The 27,768-nt window shown below is 41.6% G+C and overlaps 1 protein-coding gene across 3 annotated transcripts in view; it reads right to left on the bottom strand.

Moving 5' to 3' along the window:
* The window catches only part of septin9b (septin 9b), a 70,725-nt gene that overhangs the window by 37,721 nt on the left and 5,236 nt on the right, over nucleotides 1-27,768 (bottom strand). Inside the window, exons 1-2 of one of the 3 annotated variants that reach the window (XM_058091572.2) lie at nucleotides 17,096-17,243; nucleotides 742-1,419 (exon numbers count right to left, since the gene is read on the bottom strand). In XM_058091572.2, the coding sequence (XP_057947555.2) occupies nucleotides 742-1,419; nucleotides 17,096-17,207 (790 nt within the window). In that variant the 5' untranslated portion in view covers nucleotides 17,208-17,243. Of the gene's footprint in view, nucleotides 1-741; nucleotides 1,420-10,540; nucleotides 10,688-17,095; nucleotides 17,244-27,768 lie in introns of those variants that run through there. The other 2 variants (XM_058091573.2, XM_058091574.2) reach the window with 2 other exon arrangements.

Genomic DNA, 27,768 nt, shown 5'->3' with positions numbered 1-27,768 from the left:
AGTAGAAAATGGATAAAAATACAAATATAAGGTGTTGTCATGCTATGTAGTATTCTACACTGGCTACCAGGTGTCTGTAATGTGACTGTAATGTTCAGTGAGATGCACAAGCACCAGACTTGATTGTTGGAACAAGCACAATAATCCTTATCACAATCTGATGCTGTGGCAGGTAAACCATGCCAAGCTAAAACTTAGCTCATCCTATTTTTTATTTAGCAATTTTAAATAAATTTCAGTGTATTGGAAGTGTGTTGCCAAAAATATAGCATCAACGCTGGAATTGAAACAGTCTGTTTTATGTGTCTGTAGCTTTAAGGCCAATGAGCTATGTTTGTCAATGAGCTATGCGTGTATGAACTTTATCCAATTTTTACATATACTCTGTAACTCGGTTCTTGTCCAACGTGATAGATGCCATATATCAAACACAACAACGTAACATTAAGGAGTAGGACAGGAGGAAACAAATAGCAACACTAGACACGCAGCATGTGAGCTCCAGTGCTATTGTCACTGTAGTATTACTGTCCATCCATGAGCTTATGCACAAAATGCATTGATATCCAGTCTGCAGCTTCTCAACCTATTTTTTGACAGTCACACATCACACAACCCAATTTGTACTACACATGCGCAAACTACGTCATCAGTTGAACTATTTTTTTGTCAGTTACAGATCGTGCAAGCGCTGGTCAACCCGGTTTGCAATGAGAAGACTACAACTGAAGTAGAACTTACGGTCAGGGTTGGGGGATTTGCGTCCAGCGTGGCTTGGTGAGGCGCATCTGAAGGTCGTGACAATGGCATTGTGGTGAGGATTGGGATGGTGTGGGTGGTGCGCTGGCGCATGGTGGCCATTGTTTTCCACCGGAGCCCTTGTGATGCTGATTTCAGGTTTGCGAACATCTCCAGGACTGGTGGACTCAAACTTGCGGTTGTGACTATGCTCCAGGGTTCGACTGGTCCCATTGGTGTTACTGCTGCCTTCGTTTCGACGTGTCCCTGGGGAGTCTGTCTTGGCAAAAGTGACCTCCCTTTTGTGGCTCATCTCAGGGGTCCTCGAGTGGCCGAGGACCTCTGGGCGCTTTAGGGCGCTGTTGGTTACAAAGCGCGTGGAGGCGGGGCTTGTGGCATTGTCCACTTGCTTGCTGGATGAAGAGGAAATATCGATGGAAAGCTCCGAGCGGCGTGGCACTGGCTCTGGGGTCTTGGAGCCTCCTCCCCCCATAATGGAGCGAGGTTGGGTGTAGTTGAGGTTGTTGTTGTTGGTAATTGGGGCTGCCGTGCCCAAGTCACGGTAGTAGATGCTGGTGGGAGACATGGCGTTGCGGTAGGGGGAGTTGGTTGTGCGACGGGAGCCGGGAGAAGAGTGAGCTGAAGTGTCCACATCTTCCACCTCAAAGGACCTCTTCAGAGCTGCATGGGAAAGACAATGATGGCACATTACTTCACAATACATAATACTATATGTAAGGGTTTGTTGCATTGAAAAGTCCAAATCCGAGGCCACCGTCCAGGTAGGGGCCCTTTAACCAAACCAAGCCTATCTTGCTATCAATAACAAACAGTTTAGAATGGGCACACAAAACAGTTCAAAATAGTTCATACCAAGTCAGAAAGGGTTTTAGGTTTGAGTGCTGGATGCCCTTAAAATGATTAATCAAAACTCCTAGTACCTGCAGCAGTTTTTGCAGTCATATCATAAGTTGTTTTGTCATGACCTCAATGCTACATCCCCTGTAATGCATTGGAGTTTAATGCAAAAGCTTGTGAGGCATTTTATGTTTGCACACAATTGGGGCCAAGAATTGCTCACTGTCCAGAATTTATGAGCAACACGAGCGTATACAGCGAAAAGCACATCCTTCCTCGAGGTTCGTTGTGACAGGAGAAAATAGACGCACTGTACAAGATGATGATAGTGAGGGATGGGACCCCCCCTTGGGAAGAATCAGCATGAGTGATGTGTCATGCCAATGGCCAGAAGCTGGAAATATAATGACACACTAGCTAAGTCCTTTCATACACTCCCCTAAAAACATATTTCATCCAAAATGTGGATTATATCATTAGTTTGTGGCTTGTGGTGCTTCTGAGTGTGTACTGCATGTCTTCCTATGTAGCTAAATTGTGTAATGTAAGTGTCACTTAAATAACATTGTTTATTAATGCTGCAGAGTTTGTACATGTACAAGTAATGTTAGCATCAAAGCTAGTGCTATCAAAACAATACAAAATACTAACATACTACTCACCTAAAATGAATAAAAACAAATTCAATTCCAGTGTAAAAGTGAAACCTGGGTGGTATATTTTTGTTACATGATAGTGTCCTGAGCTTAATAACATTGTTTATTAATGCTGCAGAGTTTGTACATGTACAAGTAATGTTAGCGTCAATGCTAGTGCTATCATAACAATACAAAATGCTAACATACTACCCACCTAAAATGAATAAAAACAAATTCAATTCCAGTGTAAAAGTGAAACCTGGGTGGTATATTTTTGTTCCATGATAGTGTCCTGAGCTAAATAACATTGTTTATTAATGCTGCAGAGTTTGTACATGTACAAGTAATGTTAGCGTCAATGCTAGTGCTATCATAACAATACGAAATGCTAACATACTACCCACCTAAAATGAATACAAACAAATTCAATTCCAGTGTGAAAGTGAAACCTGGGTGGTATTTTTTGTTACATGATAGTGTCTTCAGCTAAATAACATTGTTTATTAATACTGCAAAGTTTTATATGTACAAGTAATGTTAGCATCAAAGCTATTGCTATCATAACAATACAAAATGCTAACATACTACTCACCTAAAATGAATGAAAACAAATTCAATTATTTCATGGCTTTCATGGCATCTATTTAAGATAAGTTGAAAGACACTTGCCATAGTGTTTTGTGTTTTTTTTAAACAAGTTGCATGAAATACACACTCACACGCACACACAGATTTATATACATACACACACACACACACACACACACACATATATACTGTATATACTATATATGCAAGATTTGTCACGGAAAAGCAGCTACACTGGGTGACCTGATCAGATTTGTGTTTCTTGGTTGCTTTGTGATTACACGGCCTGAGGCAATTTGTATTTAGAGAGCATGCAGTGAAGTGCACATGATTTAAGCAAAGTGTGTGCACTTTCATGTTTGGGAATACAGGCAATGGGAAAAAAAGCAGAGCATCACTGAAGCAATCATTCAACTTCTGCAATCTTCCTGAATGCTATTCTATGTGGTCGACTACATAAACAATAAAATAGATCACCAATCATGCATCAAGCATGACTATTACACGAACAGAATTATCAAGTATCCGTGTCGGATTGTGGGAATGACAGATAGATGAAGGAGTATTGTTCCATGTGAAACGGCATTCCCAGACTATGAGCTCGAATGGAGAGGTCCATTCCACAGAAGAAGTTCATTAACAAGAGTCAGGAGTCTCATCACCATTTTGGACTCCCCATCACCACCCGGTGTCCACTATCTCCCGTGGGAAAATAATGCAGCACAGACAATAATGCTCTGGTGTACTGGTGCTACAAAAACAAAGATGGAGGCAGCTGTGCTTTAACTATGCTTCATGGTTATTTGTCATAATATGCCCCAGGTGTTACCTTCGACTGCATCTTTCTAATCTGTGTCGTGTTCTCTCAAGGACATCCCAATCCGTGAACACAAACACCGAGCCTTGATGTAATCATAAGAATGGGAAATGTAATTTTGTTTTTGATTAGTTTCTAAAACTTGGTCAGTCCATGCGTTTGGTTTCTGACTTGACGTGACGTGACTTTCTGATCATGTTTTATATACAGTGGTACCTCGGAAATCGAGGCAATTTTTCCCACATGTAGTAATGTAAATCCAATTCCGCTCAAGACACCCACATATATTAAAGAGGACCTATTATATTTTTCCACTTTTCTGACCTATAAATGTAGTTAGAATGTTGTATTCACGTATTAAACGATGCCAAAGTTTCAGATAATGAAGTTTGCGCATTCGAAAGTGAGCCCTGAAAGAAGTTTGGGATGGCTCAAAACGCTCGGTTTCAGAAGGTGTTGCAAAACTGTTCCTTTGTGATGTCACAGAGGACTGGGCTTCCTTATGGCCGTGGCTAGACACGTGATACAGTCTCTGCCGACTTCCCCAAGCTCTCCTTCTCTGTTTACGTTGCTAGAAATGGCTCATAAGGTAAGCCACATTTGTTTACAACTTGTAAAGATCCCACCATGAGGCACAAGTGGCTGGAGTTCCTGATTCCCCCCTGATTTTAATCTGTAAACTCCATTTCACACTTTTCGTGAACATGGGCCAGTATGCAGCTGGACAACCTTGATGACAAACTTGCTAAAGCCTTTCCAACATTACGTGGTCGTGTGGAAGAGTCAGAAGAGCAAGCATTAAAAAACAATTTGTCAGTGTCCGTGCCTGGAGGCAGGCCTTTAAGTTGAATACATCAAAACAAACAAAGAAATCCGAAGAAATGCAGCTGAATAGGTGAAGATTCTGGAAGAACGCTATCTGTTCGGGTTATTGTGTGTAGCTGCTCTATAGGAGTACACAACTCAATATAAAGGGCCGAAAAATGAGCATAATAGGTCCCCTTTAACAAAACATATATTTTAGAGAGGACTGCATGGTGTGGTTAGCGCACTGGCCACACAGCTAGGAGACACGGGTTCGATTCCCCACTCGGGCATCTCTTGCATGTTCTCTGTACAAACTGTGCAAACATTTACGCATAATATTTGCAGCAAAATCTTTGCAGCAAAATCTGCATAACACCAGAAAACTGAGATTTGATTGCATATATACAGCGGTGCGAAAAAAAACTTACATGACCCTGTGTGGAAAAAAGTATTGCCCCCTAAACCTAATAACTGAGGCTGTCAAGCATAGAAAAATGCAAAAACAACTGATAAAAACACCCAAATATCACTTTTCTGCAGAGCTGTGTCGTAGAAAGCATGCTACTCTGTCCCTCTCCACCAAATAAGCTTGCACTGATCCGTAAACAGACCCCCACCCATTCTGCTTTGTATCAAAGCCTGTCGTAATGCTGTCCCAACTCCCTATGATTACTATAATGACCTGTAAGGCACTAAAAAGCACTAGTTTCAGAAAACATTGGAAATATTCTAATAGGTCAAGACTTTAGATGTGCTCTGCAGATCCTATTGCTGGCTTTGACGGTTGACGGTAATGGTTTGAATAATTATTTGGAAAAGTTGGGCCAATTTCTACACGAAAGCCTGTTTATGAGCACCAGATTTTAGAAAAATCTATCTATCGTGATGGAAAAATGTCTTTCCTCTTGAGCATGATACTACCTCTGATCCACCCCGAGCTAGATGAGCCCACCAGCTCAACATAATCCTAATTTTCAACATATCGCAAAGGTACTGGAAGAGAATCTAATGCTTTGGTTGACAGAAACTTAACTTGAATAAAAGCAGATGAAACCAGGAGGTATGTCACAAACACATCATGAACTGGAGAAAGTTAGCAAAACACGCTATTAGTGGAGGAGAATAATGGTTTGGACCAACCTTGAAGCTGTAATTTTAGATGTATGCATCAAAGTGAATACATTCACTTCCGAACTGTTTATATAAAGCAAGCTAATGTGTCATGGAAGCGATGGTGTTAAGAGTGATGCCAGATGAAGGTCCATGTGGTGAAAACCAGGAAATACAAACTTCTTGACAAGACAAGGCCAGACCATCACATTTTACCCAAAGGTATTTTGCTTTGTCAGACAAATCTTTGATGCTATACCACCAAAAACAGCTCACTGAGTGTGCCAAAATTTGGGTGTAGTTCTCAGGTGAAGTCCTTAGAGTGTTTGTGGTCAAGTTTCAGTAACAGATGTTTAGCAAGGAAGTACAAAACACTACAGGGCAATATCGTGCTGGAATTTAGAGCTGCATACATACACAACTCACACTGACATAACAGTCCAGTCTGTTGTTAAATGCGTGCATGGGACTGTCATTTATGATTATTTTACATTTTATTTAGATTTTTTTTACCCCTACATGAGGCCAAGGTGCACCTAGCACAGTTTTCCGAATCTGTGGTTTCACGGTTCAGTCACTGATGAACATCTACTCTAACACATTTCATTTTTAATATTCACTGTCAACGTTCATGGTTATGTAATGTAACACACGAAACCACAAAGACTCTTCTTGTCAAAAAGCACAAACTGATGAGACTCAACATAAGTAGACGCAACATAAGTCACACAATATTCAACTCAAAGTCCTTTGCACGGCTGTTCCATAAGCGGTTCGGTAAGTCCTATCAAGCCAGTGGATTTAAAACTGAAGCAGGAATAAAATTCCTACCAAAATAAAGCCACGAACATCACTTAACAGATACAACATGTCAGTTCGGTCATTCATATCGCTATGGCAATCATCAATGTCAATGTTACCCCATTAATCCCTGTTAATTACGGTTAATTGGTTCCAGAATGGTATTTGAGTGGATAGCGCGCAGGCCTCACTGCTAGGAGACCTAAGTTCGAGTCCACCCTCGGCCATCTCTGTGTTGCATGCGTGTTTTTTCTGCAGGTACTCCGGTTTCCTCCCACATTCCAAAAACATGCTAGGTTAATTGGCGACTCCAAATTGTCCATAGGTATGAATGTGAGTGTGAATGGTTGTTTGTCTATATGTGCCCTGTGATTGGCTGGTGACCAGTCCAGGGTGTACCCCGCCTCTTGCCCGAAGACAGCTGGGATAGGCTCCAGCACCCCCCGCAACTCTCATGAGGATAAGCGGTAGAAAATGAGTGAATGATTCCAGAATTTCCACAAAATAGAATACCTTATTTATGAATAGAATATTTTCATAATTAGAGCATGGAAAACCTGTTTCCTACCTTCTTACTATGGTTTATAACATTATGACCTGTGGACATTAAATAACACCCCTATAGTCACTTTTACTCTCATATTACTCGATATAGGAGACTAAATAATAGAAAGTAAGCCATTTAAGACATAAATAACAAAAATAAAACTTGTGTGTGCTGCTGCAATTGTTTGCTGAAATATGCATGTTTTTTTTTTGTTTGTTTTTTACAATAATAGGTCGTATTTGGCACCAAATATGAGTTCTCAAATAGTTTGTTCTGGAGCATGAGATAAATGGTCAAAATAACACACTCCCATTGATAAAGACATGACGGGGTGAAGAGCAGCTGGAGGAAGTCAGCATGACCGGAGAAGGAACAGGAAAAAGGTAAGAGCGTAAGAAAGAAAAGAATAACAATGACAAAAGGAAGACATGTGACTCTCACACAAAACAAAAGAGACGTGTTGTGATTGTCTGTACACATCTTTCTGCAGGCGTTTATTTTTAACCACCGTTCCTTCTCTTTAAAAGCAAGTTGACCACTACATACTGGATGAATTTCTTTGGACTGACTCATAGTGCGTGACTGTTTGTATTAACGCAGACTGAATAAGAGAAGTGGACTTAGTCACTTGAACGTCCACTGTGACTCCTGTTTGGAAGCTCGGCTTTCTCCTACTGGGTCATTGGGAGTCAAACGTGACCATATTGGGTCGCGCTATAAACTGTCCCTGTGTTGATGGTTGTAATTTATCAAAGGTAAGGTGACCACACCCTGACGCACACCGTGTGTTTTGTTTGGGCTCGCTCAGTTGGGACCTGTGAGAAGCCTCGTGGAAGCAAATGTGTGCTGTTATTATCTGACTCAAAATTTAAAGACGTGCGTAAAACGTCGCTTTATGACGAGCATATGGAGCAAAGACTACCTGCAATTTTAGCGGCTAAGCTAAAATAAAATGTGAACTATAAAAACAAGTGTTTGCCTATGAAATTAAACAGCAACCCAAGTTAAAGTGCTACATAACGAGCATATGAGGCTAGCTACACTTTAGCACTGCAAAAGTGTCAAGACATGCTTGTTAGCAAATGACAAGCTAACATTTGATATTTTTTTGTAGCCCTACCCATAAAAAGGACCTAACACAAACTTAACTTACACTGTTTATCTATGTAAGGAAACAGGAAATCAATGAAATTACATAACAAATGAAGTTAAAGTGCTTTATATAGGCATTAAAAATAACTGTTTCCCAGTAACGGCTTACAATTTAAAATGTGAGCCATTAACATGCACTGATATCGTCAATCTGGATATGGCATTGTTCATTCACTGCTACTACACAGGAAGCTAAATAGCTAGTCAACGAGAGTTGACAGGACACAATTTGGGGAAATTGGTAAATAAAAAAATTGTGAATGGCAAATCACGAGCTCAGCCTAACAGAGCTTATGAAATATCTCTCAATTGCTCACGTCAGTTAAATTCATGAATCCATTTTCTTTCCCTGGTAATGTTTGTATTTGACCAACATTGTATATCAGCTTAAAAAGACTAGCTACACTTTAGCATTGCAAAATTAGCTAAGATAACATATTTTCCCCAAATGGAGTATTAACTATAAAAAAAAATAATCACATTCATGTTGAATTCTATACAAGCTATTCATTTTCTATATAGTGTGTGGACTTATTTTTGGAATTACATGGAGTGGATCGTATTTGTTCGGATTTTGAAAAAAGGTACGATTAGCATTTTAATTCAGCACTTGCTAATAGCGCTTCATTATTGATAAGCTAAAAAACTGAGAAGAGTTTTTGCATATCACATATCACAGTCAAACTGACAAACCTGGACTTACAGTGAAGAAAATAAGTATTTGAACACCCTGCTATTTTGCTATTTCTCCCACTTAGAAATCATGGAGGGGTCTGAAATTTTCATCGTAGGTGCATGTCCACTGTGAGAGAGATAAACTAAAAAGAAAAATCCAGAAATCACAATGCATGATTTTTTAACAATTTATTTGTGTGATACAGCTGCAAATAAGTATTTGAACACCTGTGTATCATCTAGAATTCTGACCCTGAAAGACCTGTTAGTCTGCCCATTAGAAGTCCACCTGCACTCCATGTATCATCCTGAATCAGATGCACCTGTTTGAGGTCGTTAGCTGCATAAAGACACCTGTCCACCCCATACAATCAGTAAGACTTTAACTTGTAACATGGCGAAGACCAAAGAGCTGTCCAAAGACACCAGAGACAAAATTGTACACCTCCACAAGGCTGGAAAGGGCTACGGAGCAATTACCAAGCAGCTTGGTGAAAAAAGGTCCACTGTTGGAGCTATCATTAGAAAATGGAAGAAGCTAAACATGACGGTCAATCTCAATCGGAGTGGAGCCCCATGCAAGATATCACCTCGTGGGGTCTCAATGATTCTAAGAAAGGTGAGGAATCAGCCCAGAACTACACGACAGGACTTGGTCAATGACCTGAAAAGAGCTGGGACCACCGTTTCCAAGGTTACTGTAGGTAATACACTAAGACGTCATGATGTGAAATCATGCATGGCACGAAAGGTTCCCCTGCTTAAACCAGCACATGTCAAGGCCCGTCTTAAGTTTGCATATGACCATTTGGATGATACAGAGGAGTCATGGGAGAAAGTTTTATGGTCAGATGAGACCAAAATAGAACTTTTTGGTCATAATTCCAATAAGCGTGTTTGGAGGAAGAAGAATGAAGAGTACAATCCGAAGAACACCATCCCTACTGTGAAGCATGGGGGTGGTAGCATCATGCTTTGGGGGTGTTTTTCTGCACATGGGACAGGACGAGTGCACTGCATTAAAGAGAGGATGACTGGGGCCGTGTATTGTGAGATTTTGGGGAACAACCTCCTTCCCTCTGTCAGAGCATTGAAGATGGGTCGTGGCTGGGTCTTCCAACACGACAACGACCCGAAGCACACAGCCAGGAAAACCAAGGAGTGGCTCCGTAAGAAGCATATCAAGGTTCTAGCATGGCCCAGCCAGTCTCCAGACCTGAACCCAATCGAAAATCTTTGGAGGGAGCTCAAACTCCGTGTTTCTCAGCGACAGCCCAGAAACCTGACTGATCTAGAGAAGATCTGTGTGGAGGAGTGGGCCAAGATCCCTCCTGCAGTGTGTGCAAACCTGGTGAAAAACTACAGGAAACGTTTGACCTCTGTAATAGCAAACAAAGGCTACTGTACCAAATATTAACATTCATTTTCTCAGGTGTTCAAATACTTATTTGCAGCTGTATCACACAAATAAATTGTTAAAAAATCATGCATTGTGATTTCTGGATTTTTCTTTTTAGTTTATCTCTCTCACAGTGGACATGCACCTACGATGAAAATTTCAGACCCCTCCATGATTTCTAAGTGGGAGAAATAGCAAAATAGCAGGGTGTTCAAATACTTATTTTCTTCACTGTATGTAACTTCTTAGTTTACACTTTAATACTGAAGAATAATAAAAATGTGTTGATTGGGTTTGATGATTATGACATTATGTACAGATGACCTTTACAAACAAACATCACGTATATAGCAAGTATATAGAATACCTTACATTCAATTACTCAAGTAAAGAGAGGCAACAACACAGACCTTCAAAATCAGAAATAATTCCCTCCAAGTGTGGATTAACTCCAGAATCCGACATCTTTCTCGTGTTTGTTCAATGTCCAAACTGTGATCAGTGAGCGATAAGTGTCCCACGCTCAGGAAGAACTTTAACTTTCACAAAGTTGTGTATAAAACTAAGTTGAGGGAATGAACCAGAATGCCTCCTCCTTCCTACGCCACCCCTCTCTGTAGCAAAGATACACTCCCCCTACTCCCTCCATGTCCTGTGTGTGTGCGCGCATGTGTGGGTTTCCCCTGCCCCCCACACACAATCCAGCATGCACACGCAGGACCCTTGTATTACTAAGTGGCTCTCAAGTTAAACTTCTGACGATCAAAGTGGCCTCCATGGCAAACGGTCACTTAAACAAAGATCCCCTCCCTCTCTCACAGAGCTAAACACCATCATCTGTATTTAGTACCAATTTTGACCAAGCGGCCTCTACGAGCTAGGCATGTTAATTAAAAGTGCGGTCACCTCAGTGGTCGCTCTGACACGAAAACCTGAGGGACTTCCTGGTGAAAGTTGACATTTGGAAACCAGGGTGGCGCCTCTGGGCAATCAGTGAGATTCCAACGCAAACCAAACCCTCTGGAATAGGGTATTATCAGCAAAAAATGTCTCAAAATGTTGTGTTTATAGGTCATTAGAAAACCCGCTATGCTCCTATAGGGTGATAAGATCATTTTGGAGTACCTATAGATGAGGCACATGGGTGTCCAAACATTTTCCAGCGAGAGTCAAATACAGAAATACAACAGAAGCTGTAGCATTCATTCATTCATTTTCTACCGCTTATCCTCACGAGGGTCGCGGGGGTGCTGGAGCCTATCCCAGCTGTCTTCTGGCGAGAGGCGGGGTACACCCTGGACTGGTCGCCAGCCAATCACATACGTATAGACAAACAACCATTCACACTCACATTCATACCTATGGAAATTTGGAGTCGCCAATTAACCTAGCATGTTTTTGGAATGTGGGAGGAAACCGGAGTACCCGGAGAAAACCCACGCATGCACGGGGAGTACATGCAAACTCCACACAGAGATGGCCGTGGGTGGAATTGAACCCTGGTTTCCTAGCTGTGAGGTCTACGCGCTAACCACTAGACCGCCGTGCCGCCCGAAGCTGTAGCAATTATTATCTATATTTGATCAAAGTTACTTAAGATTTGTTAGCTCAAAACCCATCGATGTTCGGACCTGTCTGCACCGGTAATCACAAAGTCTTTCTATTCACGCTTGTGACATCTGGCTGAAGTACAACTTTACAAGTACCAGCAATTATCGGTTCCGCGTCATAACACACCACATACGTAGAAAAAATCTGTGTTGACAATTTAGCGACATGGTCACTGGAATGCATTAAAAGTAGACGAGAAAAAGTGTTTCTTGCCTCACTCATTTATTTAGAAATTAAACAAAAGAAGTAAACAAATGTGATGTATACAGCACACAGGCAAGCTGGAGTAGCGATTCACCTACGTTTGTACATAAGTATCACTGTGCAATGCTGGCCTAATGCCGGGGTGGAAGCGGCATAAACCCCTCCACAATGCAATCCAACCCCTGACCAGTGAAAGAGCCAAGAAGATAGAGCTTGGACACACTCCTCTGTCGCCGTCGCCTATAGTCTCAAAAAACGATGACGATGTCTAGTCATATTTTCTTAAAATTAATGTTAAAATATCGTCTCATCTTGTTCTTGTGGATCCAATCCCATGCATCGTCTTGTCTGGTGAGTTGGGTCTCCCTAAAAGTAGGGGCTCGACGGTATGATACAGAAGATTGGGTCCATATTGCAATCGACTAATTGAATTTGTATGCTACCCGAACCGCCGTTCATGTTGTTGTGTTATGGAACAAACGTGTCAAGGTGCTGAAACCAATGCAAAAAGTGAACCCTCTTCCTGCCTGCTTGGAGGTGACAGATGACAAAAACAGATACCCATTCACACGGCAAAATGATTGACTTCATAATCTTTTATTGTGTGATTAATTAATGAATTAATCCTCTGCCTCGTGCCCACAAGTCACATTCTACTGTAAAAGGCAATGTTTTAAGCGTTAAACAAAGCAGTCCCCTAACTCATAAAGGAAATCAATCCCTCCCAAACAGGAAGCAAGCAGGCCCCCTTCCAAACTGTGATATATAATCACTATTAATTACATATCACAATAGGGTTTCTATGACAAACAAGCTCAGCAGTCGCAGCTGCAGCATTAATAGGCTGTGAGACCATTTGAGCAAAAAAGCTTCATTCTAGTGGCCGCTAATAAGATGCCAAACTCACCCTTTAACACCTGAGAGGTCAATGTCGACACAGAGAAACCTTGTGTGTTTATGGCGCAGTCGCCGGTGAGGTGTCTCAGAACAAGGAACAGAAAATGTCACAGGGTAAAAACACGAAGCATTTGAGATTATCCACAAGGAGTTAACCAAAAGAGAACATCTGTCCCTTAAAAATCTTTATGTTTTGCTTTTTATTGGCATCCACATAACACGCATCATAGATCTTGCAGCTGTGCGTGCACATTTATAGTATAGTGTGTTTGGGCCTGCACACTGCACGTGCTAGTTAACATACATAGTTACATTAGTGCATATACAGCATATAAATACACACTGTATTTAGTTGCACAGAGTGTGTGGCCCATCAGCACAGCACCATCCAATGTCAAATGTGTTGTAAAAGCTGCACCACAAGGTTTTCTGTAGCAGTCAATTAAACAAAAACACAGTATGTGATATACACACTTCTACAGGCAGGGTGTATTTATGTAAACAGGGACATACAATGGCTGCAAGGCATTGCTGAGCGACAGAATGAGGAAAAGCTCTAAAACAACATCTGGGGAACCGTGTGTGTGTGTGTGTGTGTGTTAAATATGTACATGTGTATACACGTGCTGGGGAGTTGTGTTTGAGTGTCTGTAGGGTGAATCCGCCAAACCAAAACTACTTAACATAGCGACACAAGAGTTGGACTTCTGCGTCATTGTTGTAAAAGTGTGTGTGTTTATGCACAGTGCTCTACACAAAGCACGTGTACAGTTGGTGTACTAAAATTAGATTATGTATATTTGTACCACAAAATTTTATGCAGTTTGAATTTACAAAGTTACATTTAAATTCATTATTCACTGAATGGGTGTGAAAAAGTGTTCACCCTTTGTTTGTTGTTTCAGATCATCAACCAAATTTAAATAGTCAGGTTTCAGCTTGAGGTCACAATTTTTTTGGGCAAAAAGCTGAATTCATGGTTCCATTTATCACAGCAAGTCTTCCAGGTCCTGAAGCCACAAACCATCACACTACCACCACCATATTTTACTGTTGGCATGATACTCTTTTTCTGAAATGCGGCATTACTTTTATGTCAGATGTTACGGAACAACTTTTTAAAAAAAACTTTTATCTTGTCAGACCACAGAGGTCTTGAAGATCAGGTCTAGGGGATGGAACTGCCATGCGGGCCTTTTTGCCTTTCTTATGATGGAGTCATGAACACTGACCTGAACTGAGGCAAATTATGCCTGCAGTCCTTTGTGTGTTGTGGGGTCTTTTGTGACCTCTTGGATGAGTTGTCGCTGTGGTAATTTTTGTGGTAATTTTGTTTTACCGACCACTCCTGGAATGACCACTGTTGCTTGTTTTTGCCAATAGTGCATAATGGCTCTCACTGTATCTTGCTGGAGTCCCACAGCTTTAGAAACGTATTTATAACATTTTTCAGACTGATAGCCTCATGCTCATGTGTGTACGATCTGGTAGACAGGATACAATGTTGAGAATTAAGAGTTTGGAATTTTTATTAGGACTCATTGCGCCTAATGTGAGATAAGTCAAACCTGCAATAAAAGCCTGATGTTACGGAGATCAAGTCTGGTGGTTGGTGTCTCACTGAACATTACTATTTCATAACATTACTATAACATATTTCCATAATGTTAATTTAAAAACAATATGTGCGATACTTGAAATGAAATCATATTAAACTGCTTGGTTAAGTAATCTTGTACATGTTAAGGGACACAGCAAGACATCAATCAAATATATTCTTTATCTCAGAACACGCTGCATGGTGGACAAGTGGTTAATATGTTTATCTCACAGTCACAAGACTGATGGTTCGAATCATGCTCAAACTGAATGCAACGTGAGGCACCTGCTGCTTGGGCTTCAGGAATGATCAGAAACTAAATGATTCATAAATTGGCACCAATTTGGTATTTCTGCTTATTTTCCTCTTGTAACTTTCCACACCCTGCAATCAGCTGAAGATGCTGCCAGTGGTGGGGTTCATCTTACATCATGATACAATTTGTGTTTCCATCATGCTGGACAATGTCACCTGTCCAGCAGGCTTAACGTCATTCTTAAGTCTCATAAAAAGAATATTTGACGGGAGGAGTACAACAGTACAAGTCTGAGGCGTTAACTCCAAAGAGGATATCCTCTACACCTCTTTTATGGAACATGCTGAACTGGGTGACTTCCTTGGTTTCCTTCACACTGAGATTATGACCATGTAGGAAATCCTTACGTAGCGCATTCATGGCCAGGTGCAGCCTTTACTTATGTTAGTTCATAGAGTAAGTTAGGTAGAATTGATAATTGGAATTATGGGCTTGAAGAATTGTCCTGTAATAAGTCATAATTGCTGGATGTGTTGTCTACTTCAAATCAAACACATTCATTCTTTCATTCATTTTCTACCGCTTATCTTCACGAGGTTCGCGGGAGGTGCTGGAGCCTATCCCAGATGTCTTCAGGCAAGAGGCGGGGTACACCCTGGACTGGTCGCCAGCCAATCACAGGGCACATATAGACAAACAACCATTCACACTCACATTCATACCTATGGACAATTTGGAGTTGCCAATTAACCTAGCATGTTTTTGGAATGTGGGAGGAAACCGGAGTACCCGGAGAAAACCCACGCATGCACGGGGAGAACATGCAAACTCCACACAGAGATGGCCGAGGGTGGAATCGAGCTCGGGTCTCCTAGCTAATCAAACAAATTACTCTCTCTTATTATTATAATACATAATGCCTCGCCACTTCACGCTTAGAATTTTGCAGATTCGCTCTCAGTTTTTCAAAACTAGATTAATGAATAAATGATATTGTTTTGTGGTTAAATATGGCCTTGTATTGATAACAAATATGCACATTTGAGCAACTTTTACATATTTTTTCCATAAGTTAAGCATTTTCAAGCATAAAAATGGCTAAACCAAAATACAACTTCCGGTCTGCTCCCAACTGCCCTCTCATAGCACCAGAAAACTTTTACAACAAAACACAAGCGTATGTCTGAAATTGCTTATTTTCTCTTATTATGTTATTATATTAAGTAATGCGAGTATAAAATTGACTATAGGGGTGTTATATCAATTCTAGAAGGCTCTACTGATTTTTAAAACTGTACTTATTTAGAAGGTCGTAATCAGGTTTTTTATGCTCTAACTGCAAAAATATTTATAAATCAGGATTCCTATACTTATTACAGTCTGGGCTGGAACCAATTAGCTGTGATAAAGAGGGGATTAACCCTAAATAGATGCTACACTCACCTAAAACTGTACTCGTTTTTATCACACACCGTCTGCAGAGCAGCTGAACTTTACAGTGGAGTTTAAACTCTTTAACACTGACTTGAAAAGAACTGCAATCAATCAGCGCACAGCAACCGATGCCGCTACTAAGAAACCAAACTCATGCTACTGCATGGTTGTTGCCATGACAACAGGTACAAACAGTGCTGCAGCAACGCAGATTTAAAAATCAGGAAGTAACCCAGCCCAAGAGAAGCATATCGGAGGAAGTTGTGCCTCACAGAAATGTTTCCATGACTAAAAAAAAAAAAATGAAATCCTCTTTATTGCAAAATATGAATCACGCACATGGAACATTTCACAGAAGCAAGAGGACAGGAAGTGAATACAACAACACTGACATCAAGTGGACATTTAAAACATACTGTCCCTTATACACAGTATCTATACTGATGTCTGGCCCCGGCATCTAAGCTGCTTTATTAACGGCTGAATTAAAAGCTACTTTGTGCAGAGTCACTCAGCTTGACGTCTGGATTTAAGCAGGGTAAGATCCTCATGGATTAACTCTCGACGCAGGCGGCACATTGTTCCATTGCAGTATATCAACAGAGCTCGAGGGGACAACTGAAACATCTCGGATGCAGGACTGCGTGTCCGTCAAAAGACTTAGCTGACATATGCTCTGCCTTGGCTTCCTTGCAACTTAAAATAAACCATCTGCGTCTGTCACAATTAAGCCAATCCCCTATGGAAAGCATGGGGATTTAACACTGTCCACATATGCAGTCACTCTGTTTCCTCATTCTGATGACAGCCCATCACATGAGGTTTAGTTATTCGGTGACAGTGTGCATGTATTTCTTAAGATTGAGAGGATATATCAAGTGAGAAGCAGACTACTGCACCACACTACTGCCCCACACTAAGTGTTCAAAGTATGACAGAAGTTATAAAAGAGACTGGACTTACTGGCTATTTTGGCTCGCTCCATAGTTGGACCTCCGATAGCCACATCAACCTCTCCTTTTTTTACTCTCCTTCCTTCTCTCTCGTTTTCTTCATGAAGACTTCCCCTTTTCATGCCCCGACTGACTCCTGACGCCCCGTCACCCTGTCCCCCCACGTTCAACCCTCCTCTCTCCTCCCTCCTGCCTCGCTTTGACTTCCTCCAAGTTTTAATGTCTTCAGTCTGTCAGGGTAGCAGCTGACGTCGGCGGCCATGTGCAACTCATATGGAGTCCTTTTGTTTGCTTTTTGTTGATTTCTCTTTTTCTCTTTCCCTTGTTTCTTTTCTTTCCTTAACACAAACGATGCTACCCTTTCACCTCTTACAAACTCAGCACCGTGAGCTAGAAACAACATGGACTGATCCCAAAGCTGACTTTTTATGTGGCTGAAAATGCATGGTTGCAGGTGATCACAATGTATCCCACCAGGCATCCCTTAGTTGTTTCTGATAAAGGACATGCAGTATACAATATTACTAATAATAATAATGGATTGGATTTATCAAGGGTACAAAGCTGGGCGTAGGTTATGGCCGAGGTCATACCTTTCTCTTCAGCACTATGGAATAAACGTGCCCAGGGAGGCTATATATATTTGGAATACACCCGCCGGTCACCCTTCTTATCAAGGAGGATCACCCCCACTCTTCTCAACTTCCACACAATATTGAAGAGATGAAATGTCTTTCAACATTCAGAGCTTTGAGGAATTCAGGGTGAGCTTTGCCAAAAGGCATTCGACCACGGCCCTTGCCGTGTCCTGTGCGGTGTGTTGGTGGAACATTGGTGCTTGTACAACTGGCATAGGAGCATGGTTTGCATTGCCAGCGGTAAGTCGAGTCTGTTCCCTGTGAATGCTGGCCTCCACAAAGGCTGCCATAACTTTTATGGACAGCGGGTGTCCAGTTTGGGGGCCTTTTCTGCCGACTTTTTGCAGATAATGTGGTCCTGATGGCCTCATCAGGCTGTGACCTTCAGCGTTTAATGGGGCGGTTTGCAGCTGGGTGTGGGATGAGACTCAGCACCTCCAAATCTGAGGCCATGTTACTTAGTTGGAAAAGGTTTGATTGCACACTTTCAGTTGGAAGTCTTGCCTCAAGTGTGTCATTGAATATTACAGTACTGACACTTAATGACCAGTTTAGAGTACTACATATGATCGGCTTTGAATGCGTCTTTTTGCATTTTTGAAAAACTGTGATACTGACGGAGATAGGGATTGGTAATCAAACAGCGATATTGCTGATTTTGCTGTATGTTGTCAATCCCTGTGTCAACAAGCCTGATTACGCAGATTACTCGTCTTTCCTGCTTCGGAATGACTTGGCGCTTCATGCCTCACAGCAGCAATGCCCGTCCTTTGTGCATTTGCAGACAATGCGCCCCCTGTGCAAAATGAGGCCTCTCACGGATGAGGTAGCCCTGCGCAGAATACGTGTTCTGCGTGTAGGGAGGGATAAGGCTGTGAATAAATCCTTCACAAACAGCAACACATATAACGACTAAGGATTTTGATGTGTAGATTGCAAAATTGCTCCCGCATGACTACATCTGTATACACAGAGGAGAGTAATTAGCTGCATCAGCTCTTTGTAAACTGTGCATTCCCCAAAAAAAGAGGAAATGTGCACTTGCAATAAATATGGAAGTAACTGAGGAAATATCAACTGATGCCATTAAACATGTGATGCTTGTCAAATTACAGTTGCAGGAGTCGCTTAGAGATCACCTCGAATTTAAGCAAACACTCTAAATTAGAGAGCAGAGCAGAGGACGCAGAATAAGGGTATTTAAGCGCATGTGTGTGCGTGTGTGTGTGCATGTGTATTGTTAAAGCAGCGGAGGACAGTGAGGGACTGCTCCAGTCTCACTGTCATTTCCTGTATATTCATCCAACAGGACACCGTTGTTCATTTTCTGTATCTGACTTACAAGTGTCTGTTCGTGACATGACTGAGAAGGCTGTTGACATTGTCTTTGGCAAGTAGATGCAACTGAGGGTGTTGTCACAATTGCTCATGTTGGTAATCATCAGCCTATTGCGTCATGCTGTGATAATGTCAGCTTTAACACAGAGAGAAGAGACAGGCTTAGTGGTGAAAAGCTCCTCTTTGTCAATTTACAAAAAGGTGTATAAGTTGATTTAGTGCACACACTCATATTTAAAACGTGATGTATTTTTCCAAGTTTACAATAAAGTTTTAAAATAGTGTACAGAATCAATAAACGTTGCACATTTGTAGTATTTTTCCTCATAGTGTAGTGCAGCTGTGGATGTTTTGTTCGGATTGCTTAACACATACTGCATGTAGGTGCCACTGCTGTAATACTAGATCACCAGAAAAGTTCCTGGTAATCTAAAACAATATTTTATTATTCAAAAGGAGCGTTACAAGCTCTTGTCTCTCAATATCTTCTGAGTTTAACATTTAATGTGACGTGAATTCTCATTCATAAAAAAATGAATGAATCAATAAACCACACAATATATTGAAATATATTGTCATGAGGAAGAGTTCACTCTGTGCATTGGTTTCAGCACATCGGCACGTTTGGTCCATAGAAAAACGGCATGAACGGAGTGAGCCCTCTTCTCAAGTCATATTGTCTTTTTGTCTCATGGGTGGAGGCAGGGCTGGTAGCATACACATAGAGTGCAGAAGAGTGTAGTCGCTGTTTCGTGGTTGATCATCTAATATTAGTCCAAAAATATTGAAAGACAAGTTATACGTAGTATTCACACTGCATGGACACTAGCTACAGAGGCACCAGAGCTGAGCTGACATGCCATGGCTGAGATTGAATGGAAAAAGCGGGTTCTCTCATTCCGTGTGGAAGTGGTAAGATTTTAGCTTCTTTGTTCTTCCTCCCCACTCCATTTGAAACATTTTCTTTAGTTTAGAATAAGTAAATTGGAGAGGCTAACTGTAGTTAGATCACTAGCTTTCTATGCTAGTGGCGGCCGTCTGTCATGTCTCTGCAATGAGCCCATAGCCTGTGTAATGTGATGTAAACAAACAATAATGTTCTAGTATATAGTCGGGACTATCAGGGTGTTATTTCATGTCTGCAGGGCTCTAATAATGTCAAAATGCTCTATGAAAATATTCAATTTATTAATACAGTAAAGTCTCGTTATATCGACATCGGTTATAACGAATTACTACTTATTACGATACTATTTTCATTTCCCGGCGAATTTCTAGTCTTTTATGATATAATTAGTTCCGTTAGTACGATACCCGGTTATTATGATAATCCGGTTACTACGATGCCCTTTTCATCTCCCGCCAGCCAATTTGGTCTGCTTATATCGATACAAAAGCAGCTTAAATCAATCTTTGCTTAAGGATTTCAATACCAAAAAAGAACACGGCGAACGGCTGCTTCCAGTCAACTTTATTTTTCACACTTCCACCACCAGAGCACAGCACACACACCGATTCCCGCACTTCCTGGTTCACAGGTCATGCTCAACCCGCCCCACATAGCTGGCCAAACACATGCCTGTATAGAATCTATACACACGAGAGAAACCACGAACGCAGTTGGTTCTTCTGTTGCAGGCTGGTGGTGGAAGTGTGAAAAATAAAGCTGACTGGAAGCAGCCGTTCGCCGTGTTCTTTTTGGTATTGAAATCCTTAAGCAAAGATTGATTTAAGCTGCTCGACATTGTTCTATACTATAGAACAATGTCGAGTGCATTATTGCCCACTTTTAATGCAATTCGGCGCAGGATCGGATATATGGATAGTCCGGTTATATCAGTATTTTTTCCAACTCCGAGAATATCGATATAACAAGACTTTACTGTATTTAATTCTACTTGGCGGAAATTCACTTATCGAGGTCGTGTCTGGAACCAATTAACCACGATAAACGACGGATGACTGTGCAGTCAATGAAGTTAAGAATGGGGGGTAATACATCACAGCACATCATAGCCCAGTTATGGTGTAATAAAACCTAACAGCTGTGAGCGGTATAGGAATGAGCAATCTCATTGGATGAAGCATTACTATCCATGATCACACTTTTTATCATTTTGAAGAAAAAGTCCCATGTTTCGGAACAAGTCAACAGACGTTAAAAGATAAAGCTAAACAACATCATTTACACTGAGCGAGACTCCCTCACACCTTCCATCACCTGCGCTCTCCATCATTTAAGCAAGATACATGCAGACCCTCCCACTGGACACACACACATAGGAACAATGGCCTATAGCTATGAACACTGTACTGAGTAGAATGTGCAACTCAAATGATTTCACACAACATACAGTACAGTACATCCATACAGAATATCTTTTCATCCGTACACACAAGCACACATAGTAAAGATGTAGCCTATATTTGCAGTCGGCGAGGCAGATGGTCATGAGGCACAGACAGTCACGTGTGCTTGTTCACTCATGTAAAAACACACACACACATATATACACATACACCCCCCCAAAAAGGCCGTGCACCGCGCACTCTGACTAAGAGTGGATGGTGGGCCCGGGGCTGCACGTTAATGTAAGCCGTCATTTCATAGCACGACTTACAGCCAAACGCGTGACTCAAACATGCTAAATTTAGTTATGTAAGAGGGGAGCAAAAAAAAAAAAGTCACCAGCACGCCAACACACTCTTAAGGGATGCCTGCCAGCCATTGATGCACAATGAAGGAGAAGGAAGAGTGGGAAGAGGGTAAAACGGCGAAAAGGCGATGTGGAAGGGCAGGCAGAGAGAGCATCGGAAGTTGGCTAATAGCGGCATACCACCATGATAGACAGGGACTGTCAAGGGGACCGCTGCAACGCTAAGAAACTGTTTTTATATGCAGGTGGTCCTGAGTTTCCTTCCTAGATCAAATCTTACAACTAACTTCACTCTTGAATCACTCACACTGTATACCGAACACATGATGGACATAAAATACAGTAATACAGTTGTCCCTCGCCACATGGCAGTTAGAATTTTGCCACTTTGGTTTTACAAAAATATATCCTACTGTAAGTGAATGTGACGCGAGTCCTGACTGTGTGTGTGTGTGTACATTTTTTTGCATTAAAGAGGCCACCTTGTCTTCATTCTTACAATGGGCAGTTGTTACAATATGATCTTTATCCTTCAATATGGTCCTGACAGTCCATCCATCCATCCATTTTATATGCGGCTTATCCTCATTAGGTTCGCAGGGGTATGCTGGAGCCTGTCCCAGCTGACTTTGGGCAAAAGACGCGGTACATCCTGGACTGGTTAACAGCCAATCCCTGATCATGACAGTGAAGTGATTGAAATAAGGTCGGCTTATATTGAGCCCATGGAGTACTCTTCCGCAGCAGTATTGAGCTGTAAAAAGTTCTCGAGTGAGAATGAAGATGCTAAGAATGAAAGATGGGAATACACCATTTACATTCCAGGCAAGGGAACATCTTAATTGTGATTCAAACAGAAAAAAAGATGACCTGGTTTTGCACCAAAATTGAATAGGCTCTCCGTTGGCGGCATAGACGTCGGATAACAATAATTCGGTAACAATCCATATTAGGCCTCAACACAAGCAGTTGCCATCAGTCCACGAAAAAGCCCTCTTTAATTCACAGCGTAATGGATGATGTATATCTGTGGTAGAAGTACACAGAGAACACACAAAGAACAGTGTGATGTGGTGCAGCCAGCCACAGTGCCATGACCTCATCAGAGCACTACGCAGAGCTCAAATCCCTCCACCAAACCCCCCTCACCTTCGTCATCCACAGCCACGCACGTGCCAAGAGAAAGAAAGAGAAAGAGCAAAAGAGAGCGAGAGCCGCTGTCCTCCTTGTTTGCTGCTGCTGGAGTCTACACATCCAACCTGGGGCGTGTACAGCGACGACAAAACTCCTCACATCACTCATCTACCAAAAGCCAAATTTAGAAGCTGACCCTGTGCACTCATGAGGATATTTCCATGAGGAAGTACGCTTTTCTGCTTGTTCTTCAGAGGCTCCACAATTCCCTTGGGTGCGATTTGACCAAATTTGCGACAAAATTTGCAATTGATTTTGACAAGCGATTCTCTTAAACATGACGTAGCATTGAAAACAACATACCGTTGCGTAAGTACACATGATTTTAGCAAGCAGGGAATAATAAGATCTGATCGGGACGTTATGTTTCCAATCTGAACTTCCACTTTGGACTGATGACACTTGCATGGAGTGAAGTGACCTTTCAGGTCGAAATTGTTGAGGTGGGCGATACTCCGAATTTTTGTATCACTACGAATAATTTTCTGATTTTTGTTTTCAGCAAGGGCTGCATGGCGGACTAGTGGTTAGCACGCAGACCTCACAGCTAGGAGACCCGAGTTCAATCCCACCCTCAGCCATCTCTGTGTGGAGTTTGCATGTTCTCCCCCTCTGAGAATCCTATCTGGAATTATTTTTTATGTTACAAAATACTATAGTGGGCTGCACGGCGGTTGAGTGGTTAGCGTGCAGACTGTGAGGTCTGCATGCTAGGAGACCGGAGTTCAATTCCACCCTTGGCCATCTCTTTGTGGAGTTTGCATGTTCTCCGCATGTATGGGTTTTCTCCTGGTACTCCGGTTTCCTCCCACATTCCAAAAACATGCTAGGTTAATTGGCGACTCCAAATTGTCCATAGGTATGAATGTGAGTGTGAATGGTTGTTTGTCTATATGTGCCCTGTGATTGGCTGGCGACCAGTCCAGGGTGTACCCCACCTCTCACCCCGCGACCCTCGTGAGAATAAGCAGTAGAAAATGAATGAATGAATGTTTTCGCAAACAAAAAATATTTGTGGCAACAAACTTTTGAGCAATTTAACAACATTCTTGAAAGACAATGTAACATACAGTATATCATCCATACATCAATTTTCTATCTTCACTAGGGTTGCAGGGGTATGCTGGAGCCTATCCCAACTGACATGGGGTGAGAGACAAGCTGGTTTTCCGTGGTTTTCATTGAGTCACTAAAGTGGCACTGTGGTGCATATGATTTAATACCTGATAGGCAGCTTTTTGAATTAGTGTTGAAAAAGCCATAGAAAACCTAAGACAAAGCGAAACATACTGTATGCACTTAGTTAATCCTCAATGTTTGCTGAGTTGAAGTCTTGGAAAATTGGGGTTATTGGTTACGTTTCAAAACCAGTGTCCTATTTTTCAGTAATGAAAATATGGTCACCCTATAGTATAATAAAATGCATAAAAGTGAACAAGGATAATAAACAGCCATTAACACATTTTCATGGCCCATGAAGTCAGTAGTCTGAATAAAAGCCACATCATTGCTAATGTTGAGTCATGTGTTCAGTCAATGCTGGAGTGCAACCAGCCATTGCTGAGAAATACACAAACCCCTAACCAACTCATGACCCTGTTACTTGTTCACAATACACTCACGCTGCATAAAGTATCTAATGAAATCCAGTCGAAAGCAAACTCCATCCCTTTTTTAGATGCTACAAAATAGGCTCCTCCCCCCTTCGTTGGCTGACCAACGAAAATCCCATTTAGAGCCAAAGCACTGGTTCATCACAGCATGGCTGCCGCTACAACTGACATATATTTCCTTCCCAGCATAAGGTAACCATTACATGTGAGTGGGAACTGGCAGCAGACTGCATAAAACAAAGGTTTTCATCAAACATCACTTGCAAGATTGAGGATGTATGGTATTGAATAATGTGTGGACACTGATGTGGACATTGTCACAGGCCCAATTTGTATTGTTTTCCAAAGATCGATGATCAAATTCGTGGCTTTTGGCAAAAAAATCCAAGGATTGAGTTATAGTACCCACAAAGCCACCAATTGGGTCGGCCATGTTTTTCACATGATTCTCCTTCTGATTATTGCCGTAATTCATCTTATTTTTTGACTTTGTCGTGGTCTATGAGCCGGAGTAGAGTTGTTTTAGATTTCAAGTCAAGGATAACTGACACAACCAGTTCGCCAAGTAATCTGTTATTCCATAATTCCACTAACGAACTAACTAATAAACATGATTACAAAAGGCTACCATTTGTATTTAAAAGTCAGCGTTACACACATCAATCTAGACTTTTCCATTGTGTGATCTCCAACCTCAAGATTTAGCTTGCGTCTATGAATATTGCCACATCAGCACAAAGCGTGCTGCCTTTTACCTCCAACTCTGAAAATATGCCCAAAGAGAAGAAGGGATGATGTTGGAAAGTGAAAGAGAATAAAAAAACTAGAAAGTTCCTGTGGTTCATTGTGGCTTCAGAGCTCTATAATCAGCATGCCAAGCCCCTGATGTCCAAATCCACCACTTGAACCCTGACACATGCTCACACACACACATATAGTCGTTAAGACACATGTGCCTGGAGGCATATACACACACAAACACACACACACAAAACAAACTCTGCAGTGATCTCTGTTCATGAGGTGTTCGGCTATGGCGCATTTCTGGAATAAACGGATGGTTCCGTGAGCATGACAAGGAAGTGAATCAGACGCTAAGACCTTGGCAGTGACTAGATTGGAGCTTAATTAAATACCTGAAGGTGATTTCATCAAACATTTGACAGGGGTGCTGGAGCCTATCCCAGCTGTCTTCGAGCGAGAGGAGGGGTACACCCTGAACTGGTCGCCAGCCAATCACAGGGCACATATAGTCAAACAACCATTCACACTCACATTCATAGGGATCACACTGAGACATAATCCCTTCAGTGTATCCTAGGTCTGCCCCAGGACCTCCTCCTATCTGGGCATGCCCAGACTCCGTAGCGCCTCACCCAATCTCTGAGTGAGTCCAGCCAACTTATGAAGGTAAGTCATTTCAGCCACTTGTTTCTGTGATCTTGCTTTTTCACTCAGCACCTCAGGTTAGACTCAGGTTAGACGGGTAAATCGAGCGCGCTACTTTTAAGACGGTCTGGTACAGCGACCAAATGACTCAAGATATGTGGTTTCTCTCAGCCGGTCAATGATGAAGTGTAGTGACAAAAATGTAAAAATTATTATTACATATGACAAAATAAAACATATAATACACGTCTATTTTTTTACTATAATGCCAATAAATAGCTTACGGCAGCTAACAGATTCAATAATCAGCAGTCTATGGACATTTATTTTCTTGATTAGTGTATGGATCAGAGCCTCCGTTACCACTGAAAGGACATTCCATTGAGTCCCCAATCAGAGATTAAACAAATCAAGATAAATCTCATTTTACTTCTAACTCTGTCTTCCAGTCATTGATTTATAGATTGGCTCTGACACCCGTGAACCCTTGGCCTTAATCTTTTCAATGACTATACATTCTACAGCTCATTCTTTGGCCATCTTGATGATCGCTTGGCTCATAATCACCTCTGCTTTTGTCTTCTCTAGAATTTTGCTGCCGCTGACATCCCGTTTGCCTGCGGGACACTATCCCGCGAGTTCATTGACTGATTTGAAGTTCTGTCCAGAAGTGCAGAAAACAATCCTGAGGCGTTTGAGACAAATACACCAACTGAAAGGGTGAGATTGGATTATATTTACAGCTATAAACAATATATATCAAGAAAGTGTTCCATTTTCATGTTACTTAGAACCCAAATGCAGAGTAACAAGGCCGCTCTCATTACGATGCTGCTTTAATGGCATCTGTGTGTAACATCAGGTGTTTTTATCTAATGAGCAAAATGCTTCACGACTGGCTGGCTGCTCGTCATGCTAAACTGCAGTGACATGGCCTGCTTTTATCCTTATGTTATTTACACGCCCGCTTTTTAAGGATGGAACGTAGTTGTCGACAAGCTCTATTTTTAGATGGGCGCTGACACGGAGGCCACATGATGTCATGCTCACATTTTGCAGGCATGTGCAATTGGCTGTGAGGAGATACAAGATTTTTCGTCATACACAGAGAGGGGTTCTCCATATAGGCATGCAGCATTTAAAGTAGAAGTAAGGAACTTTGTATTTTTGTAAAATACTATAGTATTCCTTCATTCATTCATTTTCTACCGCTTATCCTCACAAGGGTTGTGGGTGTGCTGGAACCTATCCCAGCTGTCTTCGGGCGAGAGGCGAGGTACACCCTGGACTGGTGGCCAGCCAATCACAGGGCACATATAGACAAACAACCATTCACACTCACATTCATACCTATGGACAATTTGGAGTCGCCAATTAACCTAGCATGTTTTTGGAATGTGGGAAGAAGCCGGAGTACCCGGAGAAAACCAACACACGGGGAGAACATGCAAACTCCGCATGGAGATGGCCGAGGGTGGAATTGAACTCCGGTCTCCTAGCTGTGAGGTCTGCACGCTAACCACTCGACCGCCATGCAGCCCACTATAGTATTTTGTAATATAATAAAAAAATTCCAGACAGGATTCTGAGAGGTTACTCAATGTTTTAGTATCCATATATCATAAATAATAATGATAATCAATCACGATAATTAATAATTAAATAAGCATAGAAACAATGTCTCTCATATATCTGGGAAATTGGCCTGTAAGAAATTATACAATAATGACTATAAAAATATAAACTAGCATTAGCTAATGTAATGGCTCAATGAAAAAACATTTTCAGAACTTTCTAAAAAAAAAAAAATTGTGGTCACTTTGTAAAAAGAAAAAAGAAAATGACAGGTTAGTG

This window comes from Doryrhamphus excisus, linkage group LG9 (assembly GCF_037039965.1).
Source record: "Doryrhamphus excisus strain RoL-2023G ecotype Guam linkage group LG9, RoL_Dexc_Guam_v1.1, whole genome shotgun sequence".
In the NCBI taxonomy this organism is placed as follows: Eukaryota; Metazoa; Chordata; class Actinopteri; order Syngnathiformes; family Syngnathidae; genus Doryrhamphus; species Doryrhamphus excisus.
The sequence above is the reverse complement of the archived record's forward strand: the minus strand, read 5'-3'. Positions and strand labels throughout refer to the sequence as shown.